Raw genomic sequence first — 23,311 nt, forward strand, 5'->3', positions numbered from 1 at the left:
AGTCTTTAGATAGAGACTGTTTTCACTCTTTAAAAGATATATATAGAAGCTTAGTAGAGCAGAGAGCATATCTTGGAATTGATTATATTGATACACTTAATTTCCTAAAGATCTTTCCAGAGGCTTACAAAAGCGCTTTTATAGTAGAGAATATTCAGAATAGCTTTACAGGTACTGGTCTTGTTCTATTTAATCCTGATAGAGTGCTTAGCAAGTTAGACATCTAACTAAAGACCCCTATATCACCAGGTAATTAGTTAACTAATTCAGTACCTAAAATGCTTTATACTACTAGGCAGCTGGAGAAGCAAGCATCTGCAGCAAGAAAACTACTCAGAGACCATATTCAAAGCCCTTTATCTTCACTAGAAAAGCGATTAGACAAGATTATTAAAGATTAGTTATAAATTAATACTTAATAAGCTCATTCTTACACGGGAAGAAATACGCAAATATTACTGACCAATATTATGATATACTGGCTACTATAGATATATGATATTTATATTGCCTGTCACAAGGCCAAGTGATATAAGAGATGGAAAAGAGCTTAGTTTAATATAAGGGACTCGGCTGAATCAATAGTTGATTAGGTAGTCTATCACGAAGCGACTAGGCTAAAGAGAGGAAAATAAAAGAAAACATGAAGCTATTGTGCTGTGTTGCCCTTATAGATAAAGGGTCATGTGACTCCAACTCATTCACTGATTGCTTAAACCTCTATCCGTGACAAGCGGTGCTATCAGGTCCTGTTGTAAGATGATTCTGCAAACACCGGGCGTTGAATCTGAGCTGATGATGTGAAGCAGGCGGCAATTCAGGATATAAAATTAACAGAGGCAGGCAAGAAGTTCTTCCCTTTCGCTGCCTCTAATGGTTTCTTCGTAAGTTCAGCTTAATTCTCCTTTCCTTGATACTATCATGTCACTCATAACTCTGAAGTGAGCGCCCGAATTTCACGTCCGCGAAGTCGCCGCAGCAGCTCCAGGTTTCATCAGCTTGGCCGAGAACCGCGAATGCTCTCTGAATCAAGCAAATTCTGTCCTCTCCTTTCAGGCTCGTCCGGAAATTCAGAAGGACTTCGCCACGAAGATCCTTCTAGAAGACAACGGCATTTACAATACCAATTCTTCAAAACAGCAACTAGAACAGGAGGTCAGAAAATTAGATAACTTGGCGGATGTATTAAGATGCTGGAAAGAGTCATTGAATGGGTGCAGGAGTGAGTTTATTTGCCGTATGGGAATCCGGCCTGAAGATAGATTACAACTTGTCGAAAGAGAAGCATATATTTTTCTTTTCACCATCCACCACCAGATCCCTCACATTAAAAGACAACAAGCAGATATACCCTCTAGATCGAACCGTTTTCATTGTTCTTACAAATTTTAACTATGTAGTAGCGCAAACCCGCATAGCAATAATCCTTTAAGGGAGCTAAATGGCGCGTATGATATGTTATTGATTGATTGACTGAAAGATAGAAAAATAAGACCTGTGGTTGGATTGAATAAATAGAAAATTACAGCTAATTTCCTGGGCGGCACCCCAATGTATCATTCTCGCTCCGGTACGTCCGGCTATAAGACGCCATTTTTAGTCTGAAGATCTTCCCCCTCATGCTTTTTAATCTACCTTCCGCTCCTCTTTGGCACTCGAACCAGGCCATACATAGCTAAAGCCCCCACAGCATTAACCACAACATACACTAGGACAATGCCTAAATTCCTCCAGCGATCCCCGAATTGGATGTTGACCGTACTGAGATAATCGTTTGTATTACTCAGTGGACAAAATGCACAGTGCTCGGTGCTGTTTGGATCGATTAAATACCCACCAAATAAGGAGATGTAGTGGGCCATGTACGAGCCGCACGTGTGGCCTGCTAGTGGGAGAAACTTGACATATTCATTAGGTGCGCACACAATCTCCGCGTTCGCTACACCGGTTGAGAGAAGCCCGGAGGCAAGCCAGGTGAACGGGGAGACGTAGTACATGAATGTCCAAAATCCGGGCAAGGAAACCTTTTTGACAAGAATGCTGTATTCGTTGTCGGAGTGATTAGTTAACGCCATCATTCGTCATAAGACGGACAGGATAGACTTATAGGCTCCGAAGGAGGGGGAGGGGAGGCAAAAAGTACATACCCGCAAAACGTGATACACATCATATAACAGATGTTTCCAACGCTACTAGCCGAATCGGCATTGTCCATCCCAGCAATAAGGATGTGGGTAAAGGTACTAGTGAACATCATGAAGGCCCAGATATACAGGAACACCAGACACCCGCGCGAGGTGACTTCGTGCGCCGAAACGGCGTTCTGATATAGTCCGATAGGGTAGTACCAGCAGAAGTAGGCCATCACGGCCATCAGGGTGTTCCAGAAGATCTCGATCATAATGTTGCTCAGCATCAAGACTATTTTAAAATGTTAGTCCGGTGTGTTTGTGTGAGCGTTTCTTTCCAGGATTGATCTCAATCCGTACCTTTCCAATCATATATCTTGGATGGTCGCTCGCGCGCCTCGTAAACATCCCGCTGATTGATAAATTGAGGCATTATCTGCTCGCTAAGTTGACCGAACATACTCAATAACATCATCACGGCGTACATCTGATTCTGGAGCCCTTGGACGGTGTTGGGCGCGTTGTAAAAGCTGAAACCTATGAATAAAGTCTGCGAATGGGCGTCAGCTAGATACTAGACCTGAAGATGGTTTCTAAGGCAGCTTTGCTTTACTGGAGGGTACACACCGAGCCCACTGTAAGGGCGATTTTGGAATAGATATATGACGGGGTTCGCCAGTATTGCGCCGCGACACGTTTCTGAACGAGCCACCACTGCTGTAGAAAAGGCGAGGCATAAGTGCCGTTGTTTAACTGACTGAATGGCTGCATTTGCAGCTTGCCACCTATGGTGGCCCTCGATGTCCGGATTTCGCGCAATTTCGCCTTGACCGACTGATACTCATGCGAGTCTCGCCAGACCTTCGGCCAGTCGACAGTGGTTTGGGATCCGGTCGCCGCGCCGATCACTTCCAGCATCCACTCGGCCGGGTTGGCACCAGCAGGACACTGCTTTCCTCCATTGTACTCCAGATATTGGGTAAGAGTGGCCGAGTTTTGGCCGATTTCTGGCAAAGAAAAGAATATTCATCGTCAGTATATGCATGGTTGCTATCTTGTGTTGGAAAAAGAGGGACGGCGCGCAGCTGACGAACCTCCAAAGTACACAGTTTTGCCACCTTTCGCGAGAAGCAGCAAGTTGTCGAATTGCTGAAACAGAATGGCAGACGGCTGGTGGATCGTGCACAGAATCGCCTGGCCACTACGTGCAAGTCGCTTCAGCAGTTGGCAAATAGCCCACGAGGTCTGCGAATCCAGTCCGGAAGTCGGTTCGTCCAGAAAAAGGAGCAGTTCGGGCTTCGCGGCCAGTTCAATGCCAATGGTGAGACGTCGGCGCTGTTCGATGTTCAACCCTTCACCGGGGATGCCAACAATGGCGTCCGCGTACTCTTCCATCTCAAGGAGGCTGATCACTTCTTTCACGTATGCGAGCTTCTCCCCCCGCGACACAGTCGCAGGCTGGCGGAGAAGTGCACTGAACTCGAGTGACTCTCGCACACTGCACGTTGAGAGATGGACATCCTGCTGCTGCACGTAGCCTGTTTTGCGCTGGATGGAAGCATCACATGGCATGCCGTCGACGAGCATATCACCGGTAACGACGCCGGTCGTCATACGGTTGGCGAGAACGTTGAGGAGGGTTGTTTTGCCGGCACCGGAGACGCCCTGGGATTGACATTGTTAGGCTTATCAAAGCGCTGGAACTGATAGTGGCATCTATACACATACCATCAAGGCGGTCAAAGTTCCAGGTTGCACCCATCCGTCGACGTGGTCCAAGATACGCCGGAACTCCCCTTTATTCTTGATATCGTAGCATACGTCTTGCCATTGGAAGATCTGTCCCTCGCGGGGCGGAGCATGCGTCTTTTCCGTGTCATTTGACCGCGCCATCGTGGCCATTGAGGCACCGAGGGCCTCTTCGTCGTCAGCCTCTGCCATTCGGCGGCTAGATTTCTTGTTGACAAAATGTCCGCGGCGGAAAATGAGAACTTCACCCTTACTCTTAGCCATACTGAGCAGCTCAGTCGCGGCAAGGTATGTGGCCGTGAAGATGAACCAGAACGCGATCAAAATTCCCACGTTACTAGTGGAGTGTCAGTGGCCTTTTCCTAACTAGGCCGAATTGCTCTCACGATGATGATGGAAAAAGCTTACCGCCACTTGTTGGAATGGTTATAGTTGAACTTATCGTTGATGTATATGTTTCCCTGGATTGTGGTTGAGCCGACTGTGTTTCCGACCTCCGCACAAGCCCGGTTGTCGATGCCGACGGTGCTGTAGTCTGGCCCTGAGGGGACGACGACCGAGCACGAGAATTCGCGATTCTGGAATTCATTGATCATCAGAGACTCGAAGGCGTAACTGAGCGGGTTGACATAAGCCATCCACCGCGACCATCCAGGCATGTACATGGTTGGCATCGTGAAGCCAGTGTACATGATCAAACCCAGGACCAGTAAAGCGGCTGGCACCAGCGCCTGCGACATGGTACGCGACACGGATGCAATCGTCCGAAACAGACTGGATGTCACCATTGTGCTGAGAAAAGCCACAAAAAGGAAAAAGAACACGGCCCCGGCCTCTCGCCGTAGGTTTGCCATGAGATACAATGTTAGATTAAAGCAAAAGGTATTGAGCAATTTATATGGGATATCGGTCAGCATGCTGGCGAGAGCCTCTGCAGATGGGTGGTAGAGAGCAAATTGTTTGTGTTTCTCCACAATCGGCCGTTGCTCGTATAGCGTCAAGATCTGGAGATGGTTAGAGTTGTATGAAGTGGTAAATCGGTTGGTTGTTACCTCGAGAACACTGGCAAAGGCGCTTAGAAGGAGAGCAAAGAAGATCAACCCTCCTCGGCCGTAGAAGCTGTTTGTGTCGTCGTGCAGATTGAAGAAGATGCTTCCCAAGACCAGAGCCATGATGGTATTGCCTCCAAGCTGGATATACGTTAGTGAGGGGTCCGAAAGCAGGCGCTTCCAACCGCGCCAGAGACACAAAGACGTTTGTTGCATGTACGACAGCGTATATGGGGATTTCCTTCTTTGGCCACTCGCTTGCTGGGCTCTGCGCGAGGCCATGAAGTCGTCCCGAGATTCGCCTCCCAGGTTGAATTTGCTTTCGTACGCCTCAATGCCAAGCATCAGCTGCTGGTGCTGATGGCTTGTCTTCCATCTTTCCTCAAACTCCATTGCTGTGCGCGGGACTTTATTTTCAAACCCTGGTCGCACGCGACGTTCCTTCGGGCTGGTCATTGAGGTGAGGAAGTCCGGTGTCGTCTGTTGCTCGGGGCCTAGATATTATTCGCGTTAGGAACTGCAAGCAGGACATGGGGTCAAGACACCGTGGAACCTTACACTCAAAACCCAACTCTTCGAAATACACGCGTGCTTCAGATGTCGGTCCAAAGAAGATTTGCCGTCCTTCATACAGCAGTGTGACGTTGTTGAAAAGCTTTCGCATGCTCATATGGTGAGCCAAGATGTTTCTCACTGATACGAAGAGTAGGGGAGAAAAAAGAGGAGTTTGGGGGGGGGGGGAGGATGTGGAAACGCCTACCTCATATGCCTCCTGAGGCGCTTGATAGAGGGAGACCAGGACAGATGATTGTAGAAGTTCGGTGGCTGTACGAAGCGTTCTGCAGAATTCGACTGCATTGGCGCTGTCCAGCCCGCGCGTACTGTTGTCCCAACATTGCAACGCGGCATCGCTCAGTGCTGCTTCGGCAATGCTCACCCGTTTCCGTTCTCCTCCACTAATTCCCCGAATGAAGTCATTCCCGACCACTGTGTTCGCCGTATGCGAGATACTGAAAATGGCCATAATGACGTCCCGCAGGAGCATGGAGTATTCCTGCGCCTTTAGCCCAGCCGGCAACTGTCGCGGTGCTCTGGCACGAGCTGCGAACGAGAGCGTGTCTCCCACCGACAGCATCGGGAAATGTACATCATTCTCGCCAGCAAAAATGGCCTCTCCTCGGAAGTAACTGTGCATTTCTTTGCTGGAGACGCCTAGTCACAAATAAGTAACAAAGCAAGGTTTTAAGATTCTAGCGCAAATGGACTAGAACGCTGCCATACATACCTCGATAATTCATCATGGCCTTGTCGCCCAAAAATAACCCTTCCATGTGCCCAGCAATTGTCTTTAACAAGGTCGAACACCCCGAGCCTGGAGGTCCAAGAACCAAAAGCATCTCGCCGGCATTGACTAGCCCCTCGAAGCCGCGGAGGATATCGACCCCTCGTTTGCGACGCTGCATCAGTAGTGAGAGGATACTGTTTCCCACGGTCTTTTGATAGTCGGTGGACATGCCGAAGCCGTAAACATCGAGATTGCGAAAGGATACGCCGGACTTCCGGCGTCGCCCTGATTCGAGATCTTCGCTCTCATATTGAACGAGCGCTTTCACCCAAGCCCGAGTGTCGAAGCTGGAGGACTGAGGGTCAAGCTTCGAGCCGGGGAGGGGATGGAAAATATCGTTGTAAGGTTCAGCCAATTCCGTGACCACGGTGCTTCTTGAGATGCGGCTTGCCAATCTGTGAATCGTTCGGTCGACATCATTGTGCTCTGTTTCTTGTTCTTCTTTACTGTCGCGTTTGGACTCCCAGGGGAACTCGGTGTCCATGGTGCTAGGGTGGTTTGTTGAAAGAGTGCTCTTTGCTATGGTTTCCTTGCAAGATCTCAGTTCAAGAACAGGAAGCCTTGTTGAGACTTGCTTTTTCGTTTATTTTTCTCTTAACATGCCTTCGGCGCACCGACGGAATTTAATACTCGAACCACTCGCCCCTGTTTTGATGATCGACCTTCTAGAATGATTTCCTCTTCCGTGGCATCATCAAGGAATAGAGATTCGGTCTTCGGGAAGTGCAGGTCAGATATTGCTCGGTGTTCGGTGAAACAAAAAAAGGACGGATTGCTTCGCCTCACTCAAGGCCTCCCAGGAACGTTGTTGACTGAAACCCTATCTCAAACCTCAAGCATCTTCAAGGGATGACGCGGCAGAGTAAATCCTGCAGGTACGGGGGAGATGATGAATGCACCGTCCCCGTAGAACAGTCGCAGTACAATAGTACTTTCTCTGTTTCTGTTCTTCTGGTTTTTCCCTTCCTCTGCTATGCATTTACCCGCAAAAAAACAAGATGTCGGATACCCAGCAGTTCTTAGAGCCTCTACCGTTAAACTACAGCTTGGCAAAACGGAAATTCCGCATCCTGGTCTTTTGGCTGCTGGTGTTTTTGGACTCGGTTGTCTTTCCCATCGGGCTCTACTACCTCCTGACCAGATGTACAACATGGTCCACCACGACTAGTACGCTAACATTGAGACTTTGCTCTGTTAAGATCTAACCAACCGTTTCCTTCTGCAGTCTTCAGTATAATAACCATGACCTTGTTCGGAACATTTGTTACGGAGTCATTACAGAGATCGTGGAGTCTATGGCGGAAGAATTCTAGCTGTCGCGTTCCCAATGCAGGCCGCTACTATGTGAATCCTTGCCCAACAATTTACACTCCCTTATACCCCTCCAGTGACAATTCCTCTAATTCAATCTCTGTAGTTTGATTTCACCCACTGGAACGTCCTCGTCTCCTGGGTCATCATCATCGCCGAACTTGTCGTCGGAACTATACCCGATCCACCCTGGATGCGCATGCTCGCCATGCCGGTGCCTTCGCTCTTCTTCATTTTTGCTATCGAGGTGCTGATTTTCGAAGCCCTGTATATCTTCAAGAGGCCTACCTTATTCCGCATCTCCTCTGTTCCGAAAGGCGACCTAACGCGTCCCGCTCTCTATCCGTTTCTAGAAGATATTGTCGCGGTGGACGGCAAAGGAGGAACCGGGTTCCGGGCCCGTCTGGATCAGCGGTACAAGGCCAGCCCTCCCTTTCGCGGCATGCTACACCGATTGACTATGCTATGGGTGATTCCTCAAATGCTGGTGGCGGGGGGGACATTGGCGGGGATTGTGATTACTGATCATGAGCTGGCTTACACGGTATGCGTTCTGACGTCCGAAGGTGTGATATCATGGCGAGATACTGACTTTTTGCAGCTTGGCTGGACAGTACCTGCTATTTGGGCAGGGATCTGGGCCGTGGTGATGGTGATCTGGATTCGGGTGGAGTTGAGGCGAGAGAAGCATTACTGGAGAGGAGTGCGATTGACCCAGCAGCTGCAGAGAGAGGTGGAGGGCATTTCGGAGACTGTTGATAGGACCGAGGAAGAAGCAAGCAACCTAATGCGCTTCGGAGGACAGTGAATTGGTTACCCAGTGATGTGACCGGGAAGTCTCGCGTACATTCCTCCGTTCCGAGAGATTGATCTTGATTCTATTTCTTTTATATATATATATATATATATATATATTTTCTATCTTCAACAATGCGGCTGTGGGGAACGAGACGACCTCATTCAGTGTAGGAGATGTTTAATAGACCAATGCAAGGCACTATTTCCCCTATCAAGTTGAATGTCGAAAGTTGTTCTAGGATAACTATTATGGATGTCAGCTCCGGGGAAATTAACTAAGGTTTTTGGTTCCGGGAGAGACGTGGAGAACAATTGCGCCTCACTACGATGGATGCAGATCACTCGTCTCGGTGAGGACCCCACCGAGGGAGTGTTTGAAAAGATGTTTCATACGGGTCAACGAACACCGAGCCCCGAGAAGTACCTAGACACACAATGATAGCGCTCCTCTTCGGTGTCTGTGGACAAATGAAGTCATGAGTAGTTCATTCTACGAGGCTATGCTATGTTGCTGGAAGGCACGGCGGTGTATAAGTAGGGGCAACACCCATTCAAAACTTTACTCTATCCATTAATTCGCCAAGTCAATAATATTTCCGAAGCAGATAGTTACTATCGCGCAGAAAGCCATGAAAGACACGGAACGGATTCCCGGACCCAAACGTAAGCCTAGAACCAGCACTATCATCCGAAACGACGTTGTTGCTGTTTTTTTACTGACTGGCAGTTTATTCAGCCCTGCCGGTGGTGGGAAATCTATTCGACATCGACCTCGAGCATGGCCTAGAATCCATTATCGAAATAGCCAACAATTTCGGTACGCTTCGCTATCCTGTCTGATGCAAAAGAGAAAACCACCATCACTAATCATTTATCCCAGGACCCCTCTTTCAAATCACTATCAACGGCGAAAAGCAGATCTTTGCGACCAGCCAGGCCCTGGTCGATGAGCTCTGCGATGAAACCCGTTTCCACAAGGCCGTTGTTGCTGGAGTCCAGAACTTACGAATGCTGGCCAACGACGGCCTCTTTACAGCCTACCACGGAGAGCGTGGCTGGGGCATTGCTCATCGCATTCTGATGCCTGCCTTTGGCCCGCTACGTATCCGGAACATGTTCGAGGACATGAGTGATATAGCGCAACAGTTATGTTACAAGTGGTAGGGATTCCTGAATATTGGCTCTAGGAAGAAAATAGGAAGTAGAAAACGGCTGACTGGGCGGTTTTGTTTGGTTGTGGATACAGGGCCCGCCAAGGGAGTTCGATCAGTATCAATATCACGGATGACTTTACGCGCCTCACATTAGACACTATCGCCCTGTGCACGATGGGTTTCCGGCTGAACAGCTTTTATAACAACGAGACTATGCACCCATTTGTTCAATTCATGCTGCACGTGCTGAGGGAAGCCGATGTCCAAGCCATGCTTCCCGGGATTGTGAACTCCATACGTATCAAGGCCCAGCAGCGCATGTCTAAGAACATCGACGCAATGAGGAGCATAGCCCGCCAAATTATCCAAGGGCGCAGAGATAAAGGGGAGCCGGCCGATGACCTCTTGAACACACTGTTGAATGGGCGGGACCCAGTCACCGGTGAAGGCATGAGCGATGACTCAATTATTGATAATGTCATCACCTTTTTGATTGCAGGCCATGAGACTACCTCCGGCCTGCTCTCGTTCACGTTTTACTACCTGCTGCAAAACCCACACATCTTGGAGCAGGCCCGGAACGAAGTCGATGATGTTGTCGGCGTGGACCAGATCACGGTGCAGCATCTCGCAAAGCTTCCATATATCGATGCCATTTTAAAGGAGACTCTGCGCCTGATGCCGACAGCCCCAGCCTTCGCCGTCACTCCGAAGAAGCCGGAGGTGCTGGGCGGGAAATGGACAATCAATACCGGACAGCCCGTCAACGTGCTCCTGCCTGTCTGCCTGCGTGACCAAACCGTCTTTGGGCCTGACGCGGGCGAGTTCCGCCCGGAACGCATGCTGGAAGAGAATTTCTCTAAGCTCCCACCGAACTCGTGGAAGCCATTTGGCAACGGCGAACGCAGCTGCATTGGCAGGGCCTTTGCCTGGCAGGAAGCCCAGCTGGTGGTTGCCATGGTCCTTCAAACGTTTGACTTGGTGGGCGATGACCCATCCTACAAACTCCGTATCAAAGAGACCCTCACCATCAAGCCCGATGGCTTCCGGGTCCGAGCCACGTTGCGTCGCGGCCAGAGTGCCACTGGGCTATCCAGGCGAAGTATGTTGGTGAGCGCTGATGGGAGCTCGGCGGCATCGTCAACTCATCTTGCCGGGAACTGCAAAGGCCAGGAGCCGGCAGGAGGGCAGCCGGTTTCCTTCTTCTACGGCTCCAACAGCGGAACTTGCAAAGCTCTCGCCCACCGGTTGGCATCGAACATGATGGCCCGTGGCTTTACCAACAAGAGGCTTGCCCCGCTTGACAGTGCCGTTGACACCCTGCCGAAAGATCAGCCGGTGATCATTCTAACAACCACCTATGATGGGCAACCCACAGACGACGCGAAGAAGTTTGTTGCTTGGCTTGAAAGCGGCAAAGTCCCGGCTCTCCAAGGCGTCTCCTATGCAGTCTTCGGCTGCGGCCACCAGGACTGGACCAAAACATTCTATCGCGTCCCGATCTTGATTGATGACCTGATGTACAAGGCCGGAGCCACACGTCTTGCAGCGCGAGGCGCAGCCAACGCTGCTATTAGTGATCTCTTCTCGGACCTTGAAGAATGGGAAGAGACAAGCCTGCTGCCTGCCCTCCGGGAGACATTCCTCCAGTCCAGCAGCAGCGGCGTCGAACTACTCAACCCGCACCAGCTCCAAATCAGCCTGAGCAAGCCCAGGAGGGTGGGCATGCACCAGGGCTTCGTGGAGGCGAAAGTGACTGCCGTCCGGATCCTAACCAGCCCGGGGACCCCGCAGAAGCGACATGTGGAGTTCCGCATCCAGGGCGAAACTACTTTGCGCCCAGGTGATCATCTTAATATCCTCCCGGTCAATCCGCCCGGCACGGTCTCGAGAGTCCTAGCTCATTTTGATCTCGCACCTGATTACAGCATCACTATCAACTCATTGAACACGCTTGGTGTACCCCACGCCACACCTGTGTTGGCGGCCGAGCTGTTTAGCTCGTATGTAGAGCTGTCCCAACCGGCAACGCGGAATGTACGTTCTTAAGGACCTTTTCCAACTTGACTCAAACTCAATGCACTTAGACTAACTGAAGTAACCCCAGAACCTCAAAGTACTCACCGCAACCGCACTGTCTGATGCAGATAAACAAGAGCTGATCTGTTTCCATGATTCCTACAATTCACTTGTCCGGGACAAGCGTGTCTCAGTCTTGGATCTGCTTGAACAATTCCCCTCTATCTCACTTCCTATCGCGGCATTTATCTCCATGCTCCCGGCTTTGCGCGTCCGGACATACTCCCTTTCTATGGCCCCCTCATTCAAACCCTCTCACGGTTCGCTCACCTTCTCCATAGTCAACGAGCCAGCATGGAGCGGCAATGGACAGTATCTGGGTGTCGGATCAAACTACCTTGCCTCGCTCACATTAGGGTCCATTCTCTATATATCGCCGCGACCCGCCAAAGACGCTTTCCATCTCCCGATAGACCAGTCCAGCACACCCATTATCATGATCTGCGCCGGGAGCGGTCTCGCTCCCTTCCTTAGCTTTATCCAAGACCGCATGGTCAGGCTACAGCAGGGCACACCACTTGCAAAGGCGCTGCTGTTCTTCGGCTGTCGAGGTCCCCACTTGGATGATCTTTACCAAAAGGAATTATCCGAGTTTGAATCTGCTGGCGTGGTCGAGGTTCACAGAGCGTACAGTAAAGCCCCGGACCACGACCTGGCCAAGGGATGCCGGTATGTGCAACACCGGTTGGTGGCAGAAGCCGAAGCAATCCAAGATCTCTGGGCTCGGAATGCGAAAGTTTATGTCTGCGGTTCGGGGAATCTGGCCAAGGGGGTCCAGACCGCGTTGAAGAATATGCTAGGGGCGTTGCCGCAGGAGCGATATGTTACGGAGATATTCTAGATGCGCATTGTGTCTTATTCTGGTTGACTCGAGTGTAAATTTGATGTTAGCAATTTCTAACCTTTTTTTTACAGTCTTTCGATAATAGGCTACTTTCTGATAGGAGAATCACAAACAATTCATGTTGATAATTTCTATCTCTGCTAACCATGTCCAAATTCCGGAACCACAAACCCAAACAAGCTCTGAATATTCAAGGAAGCTGTCGTCAGATTCTCAGGCGCGCCGCCAAGCACAGTGGTGTCCGCCATTACGGGATAGTACAGATAGTCACTTGGTTCCCAGGACTCCATGATATCATCTTGGAACCCAAGATTGTTATCATTGCTATGGCTGTTGGCCTGATTTAACTGCGTGGAAACCTCGTTAAAGTTAGAAAAGGGACGAGTGTTGTTATACGATCCAGGACAGTGGCATACCTCTGCAGCCAATGTGGATTCGGTGTTTGAAGAGCCTAGTTGACAGTGTTCTTCTTCTTGTTGTTGTTGCTGTTGCTGCTGTTTAGTGCTAAAACCCTTGACACACTGCCGTGCGATATGAGCAAACTCGGTTAAAAGTGACGCGGGTATGAACCCTCCGGACTTGTAATCGAACAGACTGAAATGGCCACCGCTACGTCCAACAGGGAGAGGTTGTTGCGCGTTTCTGGATGAGTTGGGTTGTGGATGACGAAATTAAACAGGATGAATAGTGCTGCAAGAGGTAAAACAGCCAGAATGCTAATGTCGGAGGTCAGTTTATGGCACAGCAACCACGTTGAAATCATCTGTCTTGTCCTGGAGAGAGGTCCTGCTGCTTACAAAATCGGCGTGTGGGCAGCCATGTCGATGTTCCCGCTTGCCTCCACCACAGATCGTGCTGTATCCATCAGCAGTCACTTGCTTTTTTCCTGCGATCGGGACTGGTCTTGTCGGCCTATATACATCTTGAGTCTCGCCAAGGCGATGTTTGTATTCTTGCATGAGAACTATTATCATTTGGTTTTTCGAGGTACTTGGACTCGTAGTATATGATGGTAAACCCGCCTGTCACGGCCCTGGCTGGAGGTTTGGGTGTTCTGGTGGGGAGTCATTGGTGCATTAAGCTTATATAGTGAATTTGGCTTGAATGGAAAAGGAATATATGATCAACAGTATACAAAAGTGAAGCCGAAGGGCAACTCAATATGGCATGACTGAATTCCTCCTCCATAATTTCCGCTTTCCGCTGTTCAGTGCACGGCTCGTCACGATTGAGGCAATGGTCCAAGCCGAACTTTTATAGGTAAAACCAGCACTTTGAAGGGTCAATATGCGTATTCAATCATCCCGTTCACTTGACCATGTTCCTATAGGATACAAGACCAAAAGATGCTGGATTGTACACAAATTTGACAATTCTATTATTGATACATCTAAATCTACTAGGGTAGATACAAGATTATTCTTCTCAAGTTCTCCATTCACCCTTTAATTGTGTTTACTGTCAGGCACAGGGTCTAGTGCCGCTGCAAGGATAGTTGCGCAGCCCTGCTCAATATTCTTTTCCTTCGGCAACTCCAGCTTCTTACTTCTAAATATGGAACCCACAATTGGCCATGCCGCTGGATCTACTGCGGATAGACCCATTGTCTGTATGAATCCCGGGTACAATGAATAGGACTTTACTTTATTCTTCTCCAGTTTTCTGGCCAATACAACAGCGAATAAAATGTTTGCTGTCTTGGACTGTTCCTAAGCTATCCAATTGTTGTAGGCCTTGCTGTTGGAGAAGTTGCAGTTGTCAAACATAAATGGGCTAAGCTAGTACATAGATATAGCACTGGATACATTCATGATCCGAGTGCCATCACCAGAAGCTTCAAGTTTCAGAACAAGGAGGTTAGTGAGCAGGAAATGACCAATATGATTCGCACCCAGATGGCTTTCCATGTTTTGAGCAGTCAGATAAAAATTGACGCCCATAATGCCTGTGTTATTAATAAGAATGTTGATCTTCAAGACAGACACATTAATCTCCGCTGCCGTGACACGCACTGATGCACAATACATGAGGTCTATTTTGATGGATTGAATAATAGTGGAGGGGCTGGTTTTGCTGGTCTCCTTTATGACTGGGGAGACTTTCCCTTCCGATCTCCGCAGAGGGATGATCTCAGCAGGATTAGTGGCTGCTATACAAAGGGCTGTGTGGGCTCGCTCCTCCAATATGGCTTAATACCAATTAGGAAGCAATCCAGTGACCATGACATTTCCAAGCACTACTATTGTCGGATCACTAATCTATCTAGCTCGAACATTGTAAGTTAGGGTTCGAATTGTTCATCAACGCCCTATGTAAAAGCTAAAGCATTTCCAACACGTTAACCTTGAAGATATACAAGACTATGAAGTAGCAGCCGATACCTGCTTCCTAGAACAAGAGCGGAATACAAGACCTTACAACTGACAATGCTATAAAGACCCTATCAATTATTTGAGCTGCGTATTATTAAGGCTGTTGTGGAATACAAGCAATTATTCGCGTTATCACCAGTAACTTCACAGCTGAGTGGAGTGCCGATGGTGGCGATGGAGGCCGGTGGGACTGTGGGAGGCCGGTGGGAGAAAGGTGAAAGCCGCATGGCAGGTTTATAATCATCCTTCGGAGTAAAGAGTTACTAAAGCATGAGCTATCTTACAAAGTAGGCTCTGAGTGAAAGAGACTGGTTAGACGACCATGACTCCATACTAGGCTTCCTGGAGTCTGCAGGTCACATGCAGTGCCTTCCGCCCCTCTTAACAAGCTTCTCTTCTCTCTTTTCGCTATCTAAATGCCTCGAGCACGAAATTGTTAGCACAACTAGTAAGTTGAAAGATACCGAGTCCTCGGCCCAGGCGAAGCCACGTGAAGTCAGATTAACCGTGGGCGATTCTCCTGCTCTCCTGAACCTCGTCCAGATCTATATAGAATACTGTCAGGAATAATGGATACTAGCACTATGTTGACTTGTCAGATACAACTAATATCTGCAACGCCTCAATATACCCCTCTTTGATTTACATGTATTCTTGCTATATCTAGACCCCTCGGGTTAGTAACCGAGTCATTGGTATTCTCATGGGTATTTCAACCCCCATGCAGTTCAGTAGTCTAGTTAAACAGAATCAACACTCCTTTCATTCCATTGTTTGCATTTGCCCTTTTTTTGATTCCGTTGCTATCATTGGCTGGTAAATCCTTGGTAATTCATAGCTGATAGAGGCAATTCCTGTTAAATACTAATCAGTACCGGTCCGCAGCTAGAGGCCATGTGTAAGAAATCCACCACTTCAGGAGGCATGGAGCACGCCGATGAGATTACGCCGCAGATGACAAGCCGATAGTATCGATTCGCTATTGAGACGAAGGCTAAGGCCTTATTAGTCTGAAGATTCAGTCTGGACACACCGGACCGACTCTGTTTCGGAATCTATTCGTTATCTCGCCGCCTGTTTGACCGGCCTTTTACACCGACGTATGGATCACTAATGCCTAACTATAGTCATCCTGCATGATGCGTCAGCCACACTTCCTCAATGGTATCCCCGCATGCGCCCATCCTTTCTGACCGCCGCCTAGGACGTGTGACGGGTCTAAACGCATAGGTGAGCTTGCGAATACAGGCAGAAAATCTCATGCAGAGCATTCGGAATAGGTTACAGTAGGAATTCACGACTGACTTCTACGGCCACGCTTTCGCAGGACAAAGACAAGACCTAGTCAATGAAGCTACACCTCATAGGTCATTACCAGATGCGTAGTAACACCCCATGTGGGCCGCATCAGGTTGGCCACGTTCCCGTGACCTTGTCAGTCCTGTGCTTTCAGGAAATTCTGGAAATAGAGCGGCTGGTCTGATTGATGGCTAACTGGGAGGGTGCTGTCTTTGGAAGTGACGGTTGACGGTTGCAACTTGCTGGCGCGATAGCTGGCAAAGATTTAACACCCTATTACTCTTGAACAAAACATTTATGCTTCTACCAGTTCACTGGATAATGAGAAGAAGGGTTATTTTTCAATTGGTCCATAGCTCTATTAAGGGCGTACATTATCGAAGCACAGAAACTTTATTAAGCAATGTGCCTTGCGCGAAGAGGTTCTAAGTCCCCAATTGCAGTCTACTACTCACAGTCCTATACTAAAGGGTTATTATTTTGGCTGGAACTTATATCTTCGATTATTAATTCCCTTGCTTATAAGTCAAATAGATTTCCTATTTTCCCAATATAAGCAAGTTGTTTCACCCTCTAGATCACTATTTTTCAACCTATGGTTTGTGAAGGGCTGAAGCCAAACCGATTCAATACTGACTAGGCCAACATGCTGTTTACAAAAAGCTTGAAGAAGAGGAGTTGAAAAAGCTGAACACGGTAGAAATACGGGCAAGTGGAGCGGTGGTGGAACGAAAAGCTTATGCGGCAAGACCACATAGTGAGAAGCGGGTCCGACCCGTTACATCCTTAACCCTCAAGTAAAGCCTTCAAGGTATCAGCAGGTGTGCGCTTTGGAGCATAAAGCTTCAGGATCTCCTTGCTGGTCGTAGAAGTCGAGCATTTCCCTTCCCACGCTGGCCCGGCGGCCTGCTTGATTGAGTAGATGACGTTCTTCGATTGCTTGGTTGCAGCATACTTGTCCTCATACACCATGTCGATGAACGAGAGGTCCTTGAAGCTAACATCTTTGACGGGCGTATCAATGTGCTGTTCAACCATTGCAACAATTCGCATTCCAGTGATGTCCTCGGGTCCATTCAAAACGTATTTGGACTTGTTATGTGCGGAAGTGTCATCCTGGGATAAGAGATGAGCTGCAATAACACCAACCTCGTCGGAGTCAATAATGCCGATGGGTGCGTCCTCTGACAGCAGCAACCGAAGTGTATCCTGCTCTCCAGTCTTGCGGTACTTCTTGATGAATTCCGCAGCAGGGGACATAATGAATGTTGAGAAGATGTTCGGTTGAAGAGAGGTCCACTGCAAGTTGTCGAACTCGGGTGAGCCGAGGAGAGCCTCGATGGCCCAGTGCTGGCGTGGATAGTAGGCAGGGCAGTCCGGGCGGACATTTGCAGCCGTAGTTGAGATGCGCACGACATACTTGACGCCGGCGTTGAGGGCATTGAGGTGGAAGGTCGACTCTTGGGCAAATTGGTTGGGCTCGGGTTGGGATGCAATGAACGCTCTAGCAACTTGGTGTTCGCGGAGCCAGTCGGCGGTGATCTCAACCCAGTTCTGCTCGATCACTTCAACTCCGGGCAGTTTAGCAAGCTCGCGTGCTACCGGACTGCTCGAAGTGCGAGTGAGAGCAATAACGCGGTACCCGGATAAGGTGCTGCTGGATTGAAGCAAAGTTGGCAATGTTTGAACGACGGCTCGGCCGGTATTGCCGGTGGCGCCGGCGATGAGGATGGAAGGAGTCATGGTTTGAGGTACGTGATATAGTTTACATTGACTCTTCAGGCTTTTACTACATACTTATACCCGGCTTCTTTTCAGGTAATCCCTTCCATAATCTCGGTAATTAGAAATCCTAGGAAGGGGATACGGGTTCCAGCAAGTCGTAAGTTGCAGAATTACTAACAACCTCTTGCCGCCCGTCGGCATCGCTCTGAGTAAAACTGTGTGCCCTTTGCAAAATTCCGCCTCGAAGTGGGTCCCAGGTTACTCTCTAAGCTCAGAAGCAGTGGGAGGCCGGTGGGAGGCCGGTGGGAGGCCAAGGCGCAAACCTCAGCAGGCCCCACTCCTCCCCTTTTGCCAGGTCATTTCTGAAGGAGCGCTGGTTGCTAGAGCCAGTTTTACTGATTAAAAAGTTCGGCAGCGAAATCAAGTTCTTTCAGAATCTCTCGGATCCTGTCGTGAACGGCGCGATCCGGTGTCGGTTTCCTGGCTGCAATGCAAGGTACCGGCGCAAGGAGCATCTAGAACGCCACCAAGGATCAAACCACGCCCAACAACAGGCCTTTGTCTGTTCCATCTACGGTTCCCAATATAGACGAAGGTATCCACGTGCTTATACTTGCCTTCTTTCAGCAACAAACCTGACTATAGAATGTTGCAATTAGTGATACACTTCGACGCCATGTTTAAAGGCAGCACAAAACAACCGAGCCACTAGACCGCGCGCGCCGATCTTGCGCGGGTTGTCATACCGGGAGAGGTCGGTGCGAAGGGGTCGTGCCATGGGAGGAGTGTGTCCGTCGCAACATTCCATGTTCTTTCAATAGGGCGGTACAAATTGAATATCCCGACAACATGGGCCTAAGACCTTTTTGCTATATTCCCTACGTTCTCTCCACTTAACTCACCTACTCAAGGTATTCCATTCAGTACAACAGCCACCATGCCTGCCCCCGCCGAAAAGCAAACAGCAACGCTAAACAAATTCATCGAAGGCTGGAAGGGCTGGACCCCAGATGGGTTCCTGGCCAGCTGGTCCGAAGATTGCGCCCAAGTGACTCTCCCCTTCAGCTCTGGGGTAGCACCTCGCACTCGTGCAATTACTGAGGAGCTGTTTCTGAAGCTCATGTCCATCTTGACGAACTGTGAGGTACCTTCTTGTCATGAATTACCCACTGACACACAGACGGTTAACCTGTGTAGCTCACCGTGCACAATGTGATCCATGACCCTGCTCAAAGCAAAGCGGTGATGTATGCAATTACAACTGCGGATTCTCCGTTTGGGCCATACAAGAATGAACATGCCTGTTTCGTGTGGTTCGATGAGAGTGGCGAGTACGTGAATCGGATTGAGGAGATGTTGGACGGGGTGTTTATGAAGCACTTTCTGCTCAAGTTGGAAGCTTATATCATGGGGAAGGAGGAGGCTTGAGCGGAGATGTATATATTTCTTGAATGTGTTGAGACAAGAACTAGTACATTTTCCGTGTGCTCTATGGAAAGCTTCATAGTATACAGGCTTCATTCTTTCAGGCCCAATAGATCAAGCATCGGTTACCCTCGGGGCTGTATCTTTTTGAGTGGGCGATGTTCTTGACTATGTAGCTTTGTTACTCGTTTATTTTCTTTGTTAGATAAGAAGACCATCTCACCAGGAAGCCAAGAGTCCATCTCAATCAAAGTTGGCCTGTTTATATCTCAATTCATCTATATTGTGACTCACATATTTATCGAACGAAATTTTAGTCTTTCCTTACATAGTGTCTTCTCACAAATGTAAGCTATTGTAGGTACATTGACTTACAGCTATATCCGAAAATATTTTCCCAATACGCAATTGTAGAACGATATACCATTTTGTAGTGAACAAACATAGATTGACAACACTCAATTCTCCCCGGCAGCAACAGCAATCGGTCCCCCATCCCAAAGGGAAGGGTATGGTTTCCTACCCTCCGCAAGGCTGCGATAGGCGTGCGGCTGGTGCCATGGAAGAGGGCCCGGGTAGGTGCGCGGCTGTTGAGCGTAGCCCGGGAAGGGGTATGGTTTACAGCTTTCAGAGGCGCCGGGGAAGGTGTACAGTGGATGACCTTCCGCGGGACCTGGGTATGGGTATGGCTTGCGAGAAGCGGAGGTATTACCGGTTTCGTTGTTAGGTTCGTTGCCCTTGTCTTCGTCGCCGGCCTGGGCCCACGGAAACTTGTAGGGATGGCCTGGGCGGCCGGCTTGACCGTTTCCAGACTGGAAAGACCACGGGTTGGGATAAGGTTGGTCGCCTTCACCGTGAGGAGAAAGGAAAGGGTGAGATGGGCCCTGTTCTTCCGCATTGGCAGCAAAGTTCAAGGAGGGAAAGTTCTGGTTGAGAGCTCGGATGGACATGCTTCAAGTTAGGCAAGCTTGATTGGAGTGAGTTGATATAGTGGTGTAGTAAGTAAGACTGTGGGTTCGGTGATTGATGAGGATGTAAAGCCGTACTGGCCATCTGTCTTTATAGAAAGTGTTTGCAGGCAGCCACGTTCTAAAATGTAGTGTGGGAGTTCAGACTTGAGTCAGTTACACAGGTCACTGACGTCCATGGATGTAGGTATACAGCAATTGACTTTGCCACAATGTGGTACGGGTGGATCTGTGGCGCCGTCAAGTTTGGATCTATGGGAGCATCCAGCCAATTACAGTGAGAAAGGTCACCCCACTAGACAGCCGGCGGACATGCTAACCCCCGGCTCTCAATAACTACTCATTGTTGGGCAAAACATGCTCGGACATTCTACTACCCGCGGCGCATTCAGACTGGCCCCCTTTTCTGGATTTGGCCCAGATAAATGACGCGAGTATAAGTATAACAAAGAATCGGACAAGCTACTACCCGAACGCCTGTTCCTCCACCCCGTGACCTGCTATGTCCCGACGATTCTCATACTTAGCACAAATGTCCGAAACCCGAATGGCATAGTCGGGAAAGAAAAAAAATATGATTGATAAAATTAAGGACCTGTCGAACAGAAACAAAGAAAACGTACTGATCAATCGATAGTCCTTCTGTTCAACATGTCCACCTACGCTATCCTCGGTGCCACAGGAAATTGTGGCACTGCTCTCATTGACAACCTCCTGCGCACCGATGATGCGAAAGTTAATGCCTACTGCCGCAGTAAGACCAAACTGATCCAAAAGGTCCCCACGGTCACCAATAATAAGCGCGTGAACGTCTACGAAGGGAGCATTTACGATATCGATCTCCTGACCGAATGCATCCGCGGCACCCGCGCCATCTTCCACGTGGTGACGACGAACGACAACGTGCCCGGCTGCCATGTCGGTGTGGACACGGCCAAGAGCATCATTGCAGCGATTGAGAAGCTAAAATTTCATGGTCAGATCAGCGCACCACTCCCCAAAACCCTCCTCCTGTCCTCTGGGACAATCGACGACCATCTGAGCCGGCACATGCCTTGGTGGTTCCGTCCCATCCTGCGCACCGCAGCCTCACATGTTTACGAGGACCTGCGCCGAACAGAAGTCTACCTTCGGCAGCAACAGGATTTGGTGCCGATGATTTTCGTCAAGCCGGGTGGCTTGGCGCTTGATGCGCAACGGGGCCATGAGCTGAATCTCGACCATGATGAGTCGTTCGTTTCGTATCTGGATTTGGCCGCGGGGATGATTGAAGCGGCTGATGACCAGGAGGGCAAATATGATATGAAGAACGTTAGTGTGGTGAATACGAATGGGTCGGCCAAGTTCCCTTCGGGCACGCCTTTATAGTCTTGCGACTGGCTTGGCGAGGCATTTCTTTCCCTTCCTACATGCATATTTGCCTTCTACTGGTCCTGGTTAGCGATATATAGAGCCATTGTTTTGTATAGCCTTCATAGCTCAAAGCTAGAATAATGTAAACATGTGAAGAGAGTGAAACTGATCTTAAGATTACGCCTACATGCTCAAATAGTACCCAACTTGGACAGCACTTGATTGAGTGGGCTAAGCGAGATCAGGGCGAATTTTCCACCCCATATCAAAACCTGTAAAGTTCACAAACTTTTGATCAGTCGGCCATTCCTTGGTGGTATTTAGCGCCATGCGTGCAATCTTCAACCACATGTTACCTTTGACGGGAAACGCATCGGGATACTCCCCCTCAAACGACCGCGACGCCTCCTGTCCATTCTTCAACGCGCGGATCATCTTAGCCACATGTCCATCGTCGTGCTCCTTATTTACGGCAGCATATAGCTCCTTCCACCCCATCTCCGCACTGAAATCATCGTGGTACCCCGTCACCGCATCTTCATACAGCTCCGCCGACCCACTCACAACACACCAGGCCAGATCCAGCCTCCCCTTCCACTCGACCAGCCGCACGCGGTCCTCGATCTTGATCCACTGCTGCTTGATCAGAACACTGAAGAAGATCGAGCTGGTGAGCGTGTGCATGTAGAAGAAGTCGATCTTCCTCTTTCGGTCCGGACGCTGGCTCGCTCCGGCCATATACGCGCACACGCTAATCATCTCAGCGGTGCGACCCTCTAAGTCCTCGGGCTTGATGATAAACTGGGAGGCAATGGAGGCCATTTCCAGATTTGCGCGACCGACGACGCCATCGCGCATCTTGTTCCCAAAGTCCTCCCAGCGCGGAGCGGTCCGGATGGTATCATTGGCGCGGGTCTCGTGGAGGAGCTGGATGAGCGACTTAGGGCTCTGGGGCGGGTATGCAATCCCCGCCTGTGCCTCACACGTCTCGAAAAGTGTGCTGATGTGGCTGTCGTCATGGGCAGCCGCCTGCGCGAGGGCCTCGGCGATGATGCTGGGCTGCTGGAATTCGATACCCAGCCCTAGGTGTATAATGGGATAATAGGCGCCCTCGTAGAGCCGGGCGAGCATCTTCTCGGCTACTTTGTTGCGCGAGAAGACGTACTTGTTCACCGTCTCCTTCCAGCCGTGCTCGTCCATCTGACGCTGGAAGAAAACGAGGAAGGAGGTGTATTGCGTGATTGTTCCCAGCGTCTGGTAGAAGAATTCCTCCTCGGCGAGTCGCTCGACGGTCGCGGCGTCGACTTCGGGGATTGGCCGCTGGATGCCCACGCCGTCATCGTAGGCGCGCTGGATATCTTCGGGCGCGCCACCCAGGGCTAGACAGGTGAGGATAGAGTGTGCGATGTGGTTGTGGCCCGCCCGGTCGCGGAAGAACATGTGCCATGCTTCGTGGTTCTTTTGCAGGAGACGGTTAGCCTCCTGGATAGAAGCGTTGTCTACTGGCGTGTCGCGCAGGATGCCGACGTGCTCGCTCGACAAGCCAATCTGCGGGCTCGATGTGCCAGTTTCGGTGGACCCCATGTTGTCTTTTCTGTTTCTTGTGGTTTGTGATGAACAGTACGTTCAATTTCGTTCGAGATCTATATACTATCAAGCAACCCTTGTCGGGAAATTGGGAACGCGGGCAGTGAGACCCGGAACCCGAACT

The 23,311-nt window shown here is 49.6% G+C and overlaps 9 protein-coding genes across 9 annotated transcripts; 4 read left to right on the top strand and 5 right to left on the bottom strand.

The window, feature by feature from the left end:
• Nucleotides 1–1,621: 1,621 nt before the first annotated feature.
• On the bottom strand, nucleotides 1,622–6,756 carry BDW43DRAFT_324164 (ABC-2 type transporter-domain-containing protein; the record flags this gene model as incomplete). Its single annotated transcript, XM_032049901.1, has 11 exons — nucleotides 1,622–2,040; nucleotides 2,148–2,421; nucleotides 2,490–2,679; nucleotides 2,757–3,136; nucleotides 3,224–3,794; nucleotides 3,858–4,215; nucleotides 4,287–4,882; nucleotides 4,931–5,421; nucleotides 5,486–5,582; nucleotides 5,688–6,139; nucleotides 6,213–6,756. The coding sequence occupies 11 exons, from the start codon at nucleotides 6,754–6,756 to the stop codon at nucleotides 1,632–1,634; spliced, it is 4,362 nt and encodes a 1,453-aa protein (XP_031893973.1). The 3' UTR covers nucleotides 1,622–1,631.
• A 514-nt stretch (nucleotides 6,757–7,270) lies between these two features.
• BDW43DRAFT_317093 (uncharacterized protein) lies at nucleotides 7,271–8,391 on the top strand (the record flags this gene model as incomplete). The annotated part of the gene is made up of 4 exons (XM_032048458.1): nucleotides 7,271–7,439; nucleotides 7,498–7,616; nucleotides 7,690–8,127; nucleotides 8,185–8,391. The coding sequence occupies 4 exons, from the start codon at nucleotides 7,271–7,273 to the stop codon at nucleotides 8,389–8,391; spliced, it is 933 nt and encodes a 310-aa protein (XP_031893974.1).
• A 619-nt stretch (nucleotides 8,392–9,010) lies between these two features.
• On the top strand, nucleotides 9,011–12,516 carry BDW43DRAFT_324168 (bifunctional cytochrome P450/NADPH--P450 reductase; the record flags this gene model as incomplete). Its single annotated transcript, XM_032049902.1, has 5 exons — nucleotides 9,011–9,044; nucleotides 9,118–9,198; nucleotides 9,262–9,541; nucleotides 9,628–11,572; nucleotides 11,643–12,516. The coding sequence occupies 5 exons, from the start codon at nucleotides 9,011–9,013 to the stop codon at nucleotides 12,453–12,455; spliced, it is 3,153 nt and encodes a 1,050-aa protein (XP_031893975.1). The 3' UTR covers nucleotides 12,456–12,516.
• An 82-nt stretch (nucleotides 12,517–12,598) lies between these two features.
• BDW43DRAFT_317095 (uncharacterized protein) lies at nucleotides 12,599–13,278 on the bottom strand (the record flags this gene model as incomplete). The annotated part of the gene is made up of 4 exons (XM_032048459.1): nucleotides 12,599–12,817; nucleotides 12,875–12,979; nucleotides 13,054–13,174; nucleotides 13,256–13,278. 4 exons carry the CDS (start codon nucleotides 13,276–13,278, stop codon nucleotides 12,599–12,601), a joined length of 468 nt encoding a protein of 155 aa, XP_031893976.1.
• A 3,637-nt stretch (nucleotides 13,279–16,915) lies between these two features.
• Nucleotides 16,916–17,872, bottom strand: BDW43DRAFT_324170 (SDR family oxidoreductase; the record flags this gene model as incomplete). The annotated part of the gene is made up of 1 exon (XM_032049903.1): nucleotides 16,916–17,872. The coding sequence occupies one exon, from the start codon at nucleotides 17,870–17,872 to the stop codon at nucleotides 16,916–16,918; it is 957 nt and encodes a 318-aa protein (XP_031893977.1).
• Nucleotides 17,873–18,791: 919 nt separating this feature from the next.
• On the top strand, nucleotides 18,792–19,282 carry BDW43DRAFT_304834 (uncharacterized protein; the record flags this gene model as incomplete). The annotated part of the gene is made up of 2 exons (XM_032045676.1): nucleotides 18,792–18,998; nucleotides 19,052–19,282. 2 exons carry the CDS (start codon nucleotides 18,792–18,794, stop codon nucleotides 19,280–19,282), a joined length of 438 nt encoding a protein of 145 aa, XP_031893978.1.
• A 455-nt stretch (nucleotides 19,283–19,737) lies between these two features.
• BDW43DRAFT_317098 (uncharacterized protein) lies at nucleotides 19,738–20,229 on the bottom strand (the record flags this gene model as incomplete). The annotated part of the gene is made up of 1 exon (XM_032048460.1): nucleotides 19,738–20,229. One exon carries the CDS (start codon nucleotides 20,227–20,229, stop codon nucleotides 19,738–19,740), a length of 492 nt encoding a protein of 163 aa, XP_031893979.1.
• A 393-nt stretch (nucleotides 20,230–20,622) lies between these two features.
• On the top strand, nucleotides 20,623–21,782 carry tpcG (oxidoreductase tpcG). Its single transcript, XM_032049904.1, has one exon. It carries the CDS (start codon nucleotides 20,899–20,901, stop codon nucleotides 21,613–21,615), a length of 717 nt encoding a protein of 238 aa, XP_031893980.1. The 5' UTR covers nucleotides 20,623–20,898; the 3' UTR covers nucleotides 21,616–21,782.
• Nucleotides 21,783–21,831: 49 nt separating this feature from the next.
• Nucleotides 21,832–23,184, bottom strand: tpcI (questin oxygenase tpcI; the record flags this gene model as incomplete). Its single annotated transcript, XM_032049905.1, has 1 exon — nucleotides 21,832–23,184. The coding sequence occupies one exon, from the start codon at nucleotides 23,182–23,184 to the stop codon at nucleotides 21,832–21,834; it is 1,353 nt and encodes a 450-aa protein (XP_031893981.1).
• Nucleotides 23,185–23,311: the final 127 nt, after the last annotated feature.

This window comes from Aspergillus alliaceus (genome assembly GCF_009176365.1).
Source record: "Aspergillus alliaceus strain CBS 536.65 unplaced genomic scaffold BDW43scaffold_98, whole genome shotgun sequence".
In the NCBI taxonomy this organism is placed as follows: domain Eukaryota; kingdom Fungi; phylum Ascomycota; class Eurotiomycetes; order Eurotiales; family Aspergillaceae; genus Aspergillus; species Aspergillus alliaceus.

What these genes read in the sequence shown, in the direction of transcription:
- tpcG (XM_032049904.1), top strand. Translation starts at nt 20,899, where the DNA reads ATGTCCACCTACGCTATCCTCGGTGCCACAGGAAATTGTGGCACTGCT.